Here is a 9,751-nt window from a genome sequence, read left to right on the forward strand (position 1 = left end):
AAAAATGCCCATGCTTCTTTCTGACGGTCAGGATTGCAGTGACCAGGGATATCTTTGGTTGTCTTGTGACAAAATGAATAAATACATTTAGTACAGTTAAATTCCTCTGTGAACTGGGTCCACAAATCTTTTTACTTGGCATAGCTTATTAAAAACTTAGCTCAAATGCTGAAAGGCTGTATGTCATGGTTTTCTGAAACCAATTGATGGGACTAAGAACCTTTCATTTATCACGACTTGTGTTATTAGATGTACAGGGTCCATCAGCAAAGGAAATAAAGGAGAAAGAAACTGGCACAATGGGGATAAAAAGTATTTTAGTTTTAGACAAATATTGGGTCCATCTTTTTTTCTGGCAATATTCCAAAACTTTACAGATCACATTGACCTACCTGTCCATCAAATTTATCTACCTGATTAATAGCGATTACAAGGTCCAAGTAAATGGGCAATGATAGGGCCATCCCAGACCAGAATTGTGCATTGTACCCACCTTACAAGTACCCCCAAAGTTTGATTAACTTACAAAGTTACCACACAGACAGGACCCTCTATGGTTCCCAAGCTCTAACCATACCACAAAATGATAGCATAATCAAATTTACAGATTATCAGACATAATATCATCTGGTATCTTAGGTGTTTGAACTGGTAGTATATAGTGGGCTTGCCTGGGTAAGGCACATATTTTAGCCCAGTGAGTGCTGAGAGATGAATCCACAACTACTTAAAGTTTTAATAGTTCTGTTTGGACTGTGGGTTGTTGTCAACTGTCAACCTGGAGGTATACCCCACAAATTTTACCATAAGACTACAGTCCAGCCTGCAACCAGCAAGCCCCAAAGACCAGCAGTTACAAATGTACAGCCAGGTAATTTGTCCAGTCTAGTTCTGCCTGTGATGTCTGTTGTTACAATGCATTTAAGTTGCTGCCCCCCTCCTTCAAAAAGAAAAGTTTTCTTTGTTACTCTCGACTGAGTTTTTCGTAAGATTATGAGAGATGATTCAAAAGCTTGATTCGATTTCAGAAAGTATTTTGAGAGAAGAATCTTAACTTCAGTAATATGAAGTATGCTGAAACTTTAATAAAATGTTGGAATAAGTGAGGTCTTTCAAATTTCAGTTCACAACATATAACTTCAATAATGTATTTTCCTTTATTACGTATTACGTATAAAGAAGTAAAGAAAAATAAAATTATTGTAAAGAAGTAAAAAGATAACTGTATACTTTTTGAACAGCCAAGGAACATTTTTCTAGATTCAAAAAAGATGCATCTAAACACAAGGTTCTACCTGCTAGTTGTATCTGAAACATTCATCAATCAGACAATGGTGGTTAACCAATATAAGAGAAAAGGTTAAAAAAGAGGGCAATTTGAATTATTTCATATCTTTCTTTAAGGGAAAAGTGGCTGTTACTGGATGAAAAAATCCTACACTCCTGGAGAAATCATAGCTGCTGGAAACTGCAGCACACGTTGGTGTACCCTTGGAAGTCATGTGGCAGTGATTGACAAGGTGGAATGCTTGGTCCCACCCCTGGACCATCCACCTCTGGAGAATGCAGGATGCTGGTGGCAAGGGCAGCAATTCCCTCTTGGTGCCTTGATCAAGTCTGGGCCCTGTGCTCAACGTTGGTGTGATCCCAGAGGTGTGGTGGTAGTGCAAGACTTCCTTGAGTGCTTGGTGCCTAGCAGTACAGTTACCAACTGATGGAATCTTGGCTAACTTGTTGTTAACATTACTAAAATTGTTACTTAAATATTCTGAATTTAAATGAAGCAAAACAATGACTGATAAAATGTTGATTATCAAAATTGACAATTTACTTTAAAAAGTAAATAAATAAATAACTCCTAAATGAGATCACTATGAGTTTACTGCATATTCTATTATGACAAAATATCTGATGATGCAAGTGAATCGAAGTGATATATATATATATCTTTTTAATTTCTTGTGATTGTTAAAGTTCTGTGATTGGCAAGTCATCTGGATCATTTAGCTCCTGATTATTGGGATCTGTATGTTTCGTTTTTGTCAACAATCTTGGTCCAGTGAGGGCTATAGCTGCTGCTCCAACAGGTGCCGTAATCAGAATGGACAATACTGCTATAGTCAAGATCTAAAATAAAATAAATGCTAAACCTACAGCAAATTCATTAACAATGTCTGGCAGATAAATCATACGTTTTCCACATTCATGATTAATACAGAAGAGTAATAAATATTTCACAGCTTGTGCTGTCATTAATCTTTATTAAAAATAGGCTGCCTTTAACTGCCACTTTAATCAACAAATATGCAATATGTACAACTATCATATTTGGTTGAAAAATTCATTCACACTTTTTCATGTTGTTCTACTTTTTGTAATTTGCTAGAATTACAAAGTTCAGATACCTGTATCCCCAAATGTTCTTTTGTCACATCTGCATTCCTTCTGGCTGTATCCAAAGCTACTGGTCCTATGGCAGCCTTTTAGCCAACCAGAAAGAATATACTAAAGCACTAATCAGTGTAATTGTTAATTTAGTCAACAAAGTTGACAGACTCTCTTGTTACTAAGTACACAATTATTATTGAAATACTTTCACTTACTGTTCTTTGTATTTTTTTCGGAACAATTTTCATTTGCATATAAATGAAATTAGGGATTCTTGGTCAACTATATATCAACAAATAACAAATAATGATTGATCATTGTATGAGTGATAAGATCTCTAAATAGTCTACAGTAAATATAATCACATACCTGAACAGTTGCCTTTGGAAGCCATGCAAATGGAATGAAGAACCTTTCCTTCCAGTTGAACTCTGTTCCAAATACTACAAGAAATGATGCCACCATTCTTGTAAAAAGTCCAATGCATAATGTGGCCACTCCTAAGCCTGGAAAAAAAGATCTAAAAACTTATTTTAAGCACTATATAAAGGTTCTGGTGTGTGTTCCTTGGTAAATATTGCTTTTTTATTGCCCTCATTAATAATTTGAATACAGGGGTGGATTGAGGCTGTCTTCTGGGTCTTCTGGAAGACGGTCATATTTCTAAGTTTACATTGATGAGTACCTACATGTGTAATTTTTTCTGTCGAAAGACGGTCAAAAAATGGAAGATGGATCAACAAAGATAATGTGGAACTGTCAGAAATATCTCTGGATCTGCCCCTGAAATATATGATTATATGACAGCCATGCTTATTAAATCCTTTAAAAATGTCACTTACCTACAGTACTGGCTTGTAGGCTTGAGATATCAATTTCTGCACCTATAAGTCCAAAGAGTAGTGGCTGAAAAAGGACCCATAATCTCCCCAAATTTTTTGTCACAGGGCACTGAAAAAAAAAAAAAAAAAGAATCATCAACAGCTCCACAAAAGTCTGCTGAAACCTACAGCAAGTAAGACAAAGTTTAATCTCCTTATTATGAGGAAGTTTTATCTCCTTAATCCTGCATAGATTTTGCTAGTTCATAATATTATGGTACACAACAGTTTGGTCAATACTGATATTTTAAATGTGCTGGTATTAATCTCAATGATTTTTTAATATTACATACACTAAATTTCTTACATTATCCTCAACCCAGCCTTCCTTCCTCCATCGTAAAGCAGCAACAAATGGCATTGTAAGACAACCTAAAGCTCCTGCACCTGGTAACTGAGCACTGTTACTACCAAACACAGCAAATAAGCCACCCAGCAGTAATAATAATGTTCTGTAGAACTTTAAATGCTTCTAAAATGTAGAAAATACAAACAAATGAGATAAGTCACAGCAAAAATGACAAAATATTTGCTAAGCAGAAATGTAGGCCTTTAATTAATACATGTATTTGGCGTTTTTAATTTCTTTTAAATCATAAAACAAATCAACACATTAATCTTATTTTTTTATAACAACTGCAAGCTGTTTTAATTACAGTTCCATCATAAAATATTTTCCCAATCTAACTGCATCTTTTTATCATCAATAAGAAAATGATATACACAGGCAGGGGGAGGGGTCTTACCCTCCTCCCAACTTGATATCTTAGAGCTGTAATATTTTAAGCTTTAAACCCCCAAACCATGGCAATATACAACTTACATGCTTTTTGTGAGGAAAATACCACACAATTATCCCTGCTATTACCCCATACACCACTCCTAACACAGCTTCCAGTGGCCCTCTGACAATAGTGACAGCAATGTCACCTGGAAAACATGGCTGGTAATAAAATATGACATTTATCACCATTTACCCATGGCATAACAATCATGATAAGAATTTGAAAACTAATGTACTTCTAAAAATTTTCAAATTGAACTGGGTAAAGAATAACAAAAATAGTACTCATCAAAGGAGGAAGAAATCAAATACCAGTTGAAAAGGCAATGCCGAGCAAGACACCAAATGCAGTAATAGCAAGAACATCATCAATGCTTGCAGCAGCCACTACCAATGTGGTTATTCCTTTGTCCCCTCCATATCCTTTCTCCTGGAGACTCAGCATACTGGGGACAACCACAGCAGGTGTCACAGCTCCCAGTACAAATCTAAAATATTCCATGAAGCAAAAAAAACACACTCACTATTTAAACTTTGAGTACCTGTTATAATATGATAACACCCTTGTCTTGTGTTTGAATATGAAATGTATTCCAAAATGCTTAAAATTATTTATTTTGAAATGAGAAAAAAATGTAAACTGTAACTTACCCTAACATGAATCCCCACTCTACTGGAAATCCTAAGAGTAGATGTGTTGCTGCAGCTACAGTGGCTGCCTCCACCATACAGGGCGTGAAAGCCAGCCTGATCACAACACAGGAAAGTTTCCTCAAGGCTTGTGGGTCCAACCCTAAACCAGCACGCAGCAAAATCACAACCAATGCCATAGACCTAATGCATGAAAAACATCTTGATTGATAATGTAGCATAATGTTTTAAAATGTTTGTTTTTTTTTTATACATGTATTACTTAAAATTTGTGATTCTGTTTACAGTATATAAATTCAGTAGATATTCCCTAAAAGTATCTGTGCCAAACATGTCATATATTTCATCCCAAGAAGTTGTCTAAAATTCCAAAATAAGTTTGAATTTTAAAGGCAAATCCTGAATTCATCCAATTTACCTTAAAACTGCTGACCATTCTTGGTTAATATTCTTAGCCACATCTATGTAAGGAGTATTTTTCAGTGCAAAACCAATAACTAGCATGCCTGAAAAAAAAGTACAGATTACACTTGACACAAGAAAATTACAAATATGTAAAATTTGCACTCAAAAAAGAAAATTTTAAACCAATATCTATGACTGATTTGCAAAAGAATATACAGAAGAGAATTACCAGGAAATTGACAAAAATATTGTTGTAGATACTCTTAATTGATACCAACAACAACAAAACAGCAATCAAATTATTTTTGTTAAAACAAACATTCAACAGCTCAAAAAAACATCAATAAAATTAAGCCTAACAACTATTTTGCCAAATGCTGAAGCTATACAATCTGTACTTGTATACCATTGGTAGGTCTCGACATGTAATTACACTTAACAAGGTTTTAATTGTATTCACAAGTTCACTTCCTACAGTTTGGGTAGAAGTTAATTTTTGGCCATGTTAAAGAATTTTCTCTAGAATAGCCAGGCTATTGTTAAAGTTATCAATCTTAGTGTTATGGCAAAGATTGTATCCCTAAAGTACTGAGTACTGTATACCAGCTGATGTGAAAAGGGCCTATTCACAACCTACCTAACAATGCTGGGAGATGAATAAGTTCCACAGCAGCACCAGCAAGCAAACAACACACCACCAACACCACAAGTCCAAATATATTGCCTTTTGTTCCAGGTAAGGCTTGCTCTCCAGTGATCCCCCAGCAAACGGCCCAAAACAGCAACATGGCAAGAAAAATGGTTACAGCCTTTGCTAATTTACCATGTGGGGGACACATAAAGGCATAAGCACACCTTTGAGTCCTGGACCCTGATGCCCTATGTGGATGGTATTTTGTCATGCATGGCTGGCAAGTTCTAAAGCAACACTGTTTGATACTCGTATACAGAGATATGCAACAATTTTGACAACATCCATGTACATTTTCCACTTTCTGGTGCAGCTCTTCTTCTGTTATATTATCACATTTTACTGTTTTTGAATTTTCTGCATCTAGGTCTGATATGTCATCGAGTGTCTTTGGGGCATCTTTTGACAACATATCTGTTGTTTCTGGAATATCTTCTTCCAACTCTTGACAAGCAGGGCCATTCTGTTCCCCATCCATTTCTGTTTCTTTTTTCTCTATTATTTCAACACAGTTTAATCACGTGGATAATTTGTTCTTTTACTGGTGTATGCTGCTCTGTACATAACATCTATAATGTCTTGGTCAGTATAAGATCAAATAACTGAAACAGAAATTATTGAACATAGTCAGGTTAAGGCAGACTGCTTTGTTGGGGGCATCTCAATAGTCCGAAGGTTCACTGGTCCGAAAAAACATTTTCACTGGTTTTTTAACCAAGGGTTCATTGGCCCGAAGGTTCTATCATGAACATTTGGACCATCGAACCTTTGGACTATTGAACCTTCTGATGATTGCTATGGCCCCGCTTTGTATACTAGCTGGTAGCCATTTACATGAATTTTTCCAAATTGACAAATCTTGTAGGGCTAGACCCTGATTTATGTGTGCCCAAAATGATCCCTGATATGACAAAAAAGCATTTGGGCACACACACTAAAGAAAAACAAAAATTGCTCTTCGTCGCAAATTTTAATGGGTGACGAAAACGGGTTGTTGTGTGTTACTATCATTTATGTTTTCAACTTCAGTACAAAGTATTATCTCCCATACACGTAAACTACAGTATACATATCGTTCAATTTCGGGATTTAAATTAAAATACCTGAAATACAGTTTGCTTTTCATAAAACAACATGTAAGGAAACCCTGTCATCTGAGTGTGTAATCACAGATGTTATGTCGACCCAATCCTGTTTCCTTTCCTCCAGACTCGCAAGATGACGAAACCACAGCTAGTTTTGTATGCCCATTCAGGTTCGACCCATGGACTTAGCATAAATAGCATAGATTTCCATTGATGACGTAATGATGACGTAATGACCCGGTCACATGAATATTAAATGAGACTAATTAAATTAGCTATACCCGGCCCCCACTTTTCAGCGTGTAACTCACAAAATATGACTTCATATTTGTCATTGCTGTTTAACTGCCGATTCAGGATCGCAGTGAGCTTTCCCAACTCCGTGAAGTTAAGTGTAATCTTCCCTGATAATTTTATATGTGTTTAATATTACATTTTTCAAAACTTAATGAATATGAAACAAAATACGATGTTCATTATAAACGGAGGGTGTGCACACAAGGGAGGATTTCATGTTGTCACTGTTTAACTGCTGATTTAGGATCGCAGCATGCTTTCCCAACTCTGTGAAGTTAAGTGTACTTTTTCCTAATAATTTTTGTATGTGTTTAATGTTACATTTTCCAAAATTTATGAATATAAAGCAAAATATGATAAATATTCTAAGCAGAGAGTGTGCTCACAAGGTTGGCGCCATGTTGCCCATGTCCAAGGCTGTATTCCCAGAGCTTTTAGATCGATCTATCCCCGCGTGGGAGTCTCACTAGATTACTGTCAGATAATCCGGCTTAAATGTCCGTCCCGCCTACTACAAGCTGTAAGGGGGTAATTAACTTTTGTGTCCGCCCGGCTGATAGCTATTTAGCGTGAACCCCCAGGGAGTTAGGTCGATCTAAAGTAGATCGATCTAATCTCTGGAAATGGGGTCCAAGTGTTGTTACCCAGTATCGTGGATGTTGCAAGTTAAATACCAGCAGACACATAGTAGGCAAATAACAAAAAAAAAACTAAATAAAAATTTAGGTTATAATCCATACAAATTCTATGTGAAGATCACATTTAAAAGGATAAAACAACTGATTAAAAATCCAACAGGTCACTACCGGCGCACTGCACCTGTAACTGTCAACTACTCGTCGATCTCTGGTCGTCTGCTACGGCCGGTCTGCTACCGTGCATCTGTGCCACGCTTCATACCTTTGTCATGATTAAACAGTAGTGAGAAAACAGAATTGCAGTTAAAAGTCTTCTTTATGGATTGCTGTTGATATTTTTAAAAGAAGATTTAAATCGTAAGAAGCAGAAGCCAGCTCAATTTCTCAAGCAGAGGACGACGGCTATGGTAACGGGAACGTTCGACTTTTAGCCACACCACACCGGGCAAAAGAAACGATCTTGGAAAAGACTGTCAAGACGCACCTGCAACAAACAAAACATATGGAAGCTGTCAATTACCTTATCTTCCCCGTGTGGTAATTCGTTCACGTTAAAAAGTCGAAGACTGCTATCAATATTTTTTTATCCTTTTTAAAACTAGCTTCTGTATAGGTGGCGCTGGAGATCAGTAGGAACCAATACACACCTTTAGAGCATAAGAGTTACATTCGTCTTTGATCCATCATACACTTATTTTCCTGATAACAAACGCTAATGGTATTTAACTAACTATTAGTACTTGACCTGCTTTGCAGATTTTTAAAGGTTCACTGGTTTTCAATAAGACTGCATTTCCATAGAAATTATCAAGTTATCACATCTTTTACGCCGCAGTCCCATTTTGGACAGCGTCCAATGCTGGACATTTCGTATTATTTTCCCGATGTTTCCCCTATTGCTTAATCTACTTGATGGGATAAAGCGAACACTACCTTTTTCTGTCACACGAGCAAAATATTGCCTTTTGAACTTCAATGTAAAAACGAAAACTGACAGTGCGAGTGGCATGAAAATTGCGTGGTTGCCCAGTCCCATTTGACACAGCTTGCTCTGACAGAAATTCAGTTTTCGGGGAAAAAACCATTAGTTGATTGATTTCATCTACGTCTGTGTATATCTCGTCACAACTCGTGGCATCATCAAACCGGTCAGTCAACAGGTCAACTTGGAAAATTCTGCAACGCACCCGCACGCGATTTGAAATCAGTGATGTTAGGCCTATATATTTACGTACTTAATAATTAGATGTAAAGATTTAAGGAATTGAAATGGCGTAGTATTGTAAACTTATGGCTCGTCTTAACCACTTTTTTTTATTTGAAGTGATTTACGTCGCAGGAGCTGTTCGGCGTGAACGCGACGGGCATGAGAGTGGCTTGCGCGGCAGTCGTGGTTGTGTTGTTAGTCGCAACACTCAAACACGTCTTTGGAAATTTCAAAAACACGAATGTGTAGTTTTCGTGGTTATTTATTAGCACCTCTTTACTGAATGTAACTGAACAAAGTTTTCATAGGGAGTGTGCGAGTAGGTCTCAACCGATCCATCGACTAGTAAATTTACCTACCAGCACGACAATTCATGCGTTAGCAACTTCTCTGGTATTTTAGACGAGTAAAACGAATTCGCCCAATGGGTTATTTACTGTGCATTAAATCCTAGTTTGGATTAATTGGGTCTAAAATGCTAGTAAACAGGGGCAGGTACCGGATTTCAGACTGGTGCAACCAACATGAAAGATAGAACTCCTGCAATCTGATAATAGTAGACAAAATTTTTGAGTGCCCGCAAATGAAATCATTAAAATAATGCAGGCACAGAAATAACTTCAATATTTTTGTAACGGCTATGACACGGCCAGCCACAGGTACATGTTGTTAGAATATTATCTGACACTTAAACTGTCTCCATAAATAAAGAGTCAGAGATAAC

At 36.7% G+C, this 9,751-nt stretch overlaps 2 protein-coding genes across 8 annotated transcripts; one reads left to right on the forward strand and one right to left on the reverse strand.

Annotated features, from left to right (window-relative positions):
* The first annotated feature begins 122 nt into the window (after positions 1–122).
* On the forward strand, positions 123–1,868 carry LOC106152185 (uncharacterized). The gene is made up of 2 exons (XM_013525686.3): positions 123–871; positions 1,405–1,868. Exons 1-2 carry the CDS (start codon positions 712–714, stop codon positions 1,713–1,715), a joined length of 471 nt encoding a protein of 156 aa, XP_013381140.2. The 5' UTR covers positions 123–711; the 3' UTR covers positions 1,716–1,868.
* On the reverse strand, positions 1,139–8,485 carry LOC106152153 (sodium/hydrogen exchanger 9B2). 7 transcript variants are annotated; one of them, XM_087003818.1, is made up of 11 exons: positions 8,341–8,485; positions 5,747–6,402; positions 5,123–5,210; positions 4,705–4,887; positions 4,366–4,541; positions 4,093–4,199; positions 3,577–3,741; positions 3,231–3,339; positions 2,758–2,894; positions 2,406–2,480; positions 1,139–2,127 (listed from the first exon to the last, which is right to left on the reverse strand). In XM_087003818.1, exons 2-11 carry the CDS (start codon positions 6,276–6,278, stop codon positions 1,969–1,971), a joined length of 1,731 nt encoding a protein of 576 aa, XP_086859944.1. In that variant the 5' UTR covers positions 6,279–6,402; positions 8,341–8,485; the 3' UTR covers positions 1,139–1,968. The 7 variants fall into 7 exon arrangements, with proteins under 7 accessions (XP_086859944.1, XP_086859945.1, XP_086859946.1 ...); XM_087003819.1 differs by lacking the exon at positions 8,341–8,485 and adding an exon at positions 8,002–8,289; XM_087003820.1 differs by lacking the exon at positions 8,341–8,485 and adding an exon at positions 7,989–8,289.
* Positions 8,486–9,751: the final 1,266 nt, after the last annotated feature.

Source organism: Lingula anatina, chromosome 2, assembly GCF_051362555.1.
Source record: "Lingula anatina isolate TDL-2025a chromosome 2, LinAna3.0, whole genome shotgun sequence".
In the NCBI taxonomy this organism is placed as follows: domain Eukaryota; kingdom Metazoa; phylum Brachiopoda; class Lingulata; order Lingulida; family Lingulidae; genus Lingula; species Lingula anatina.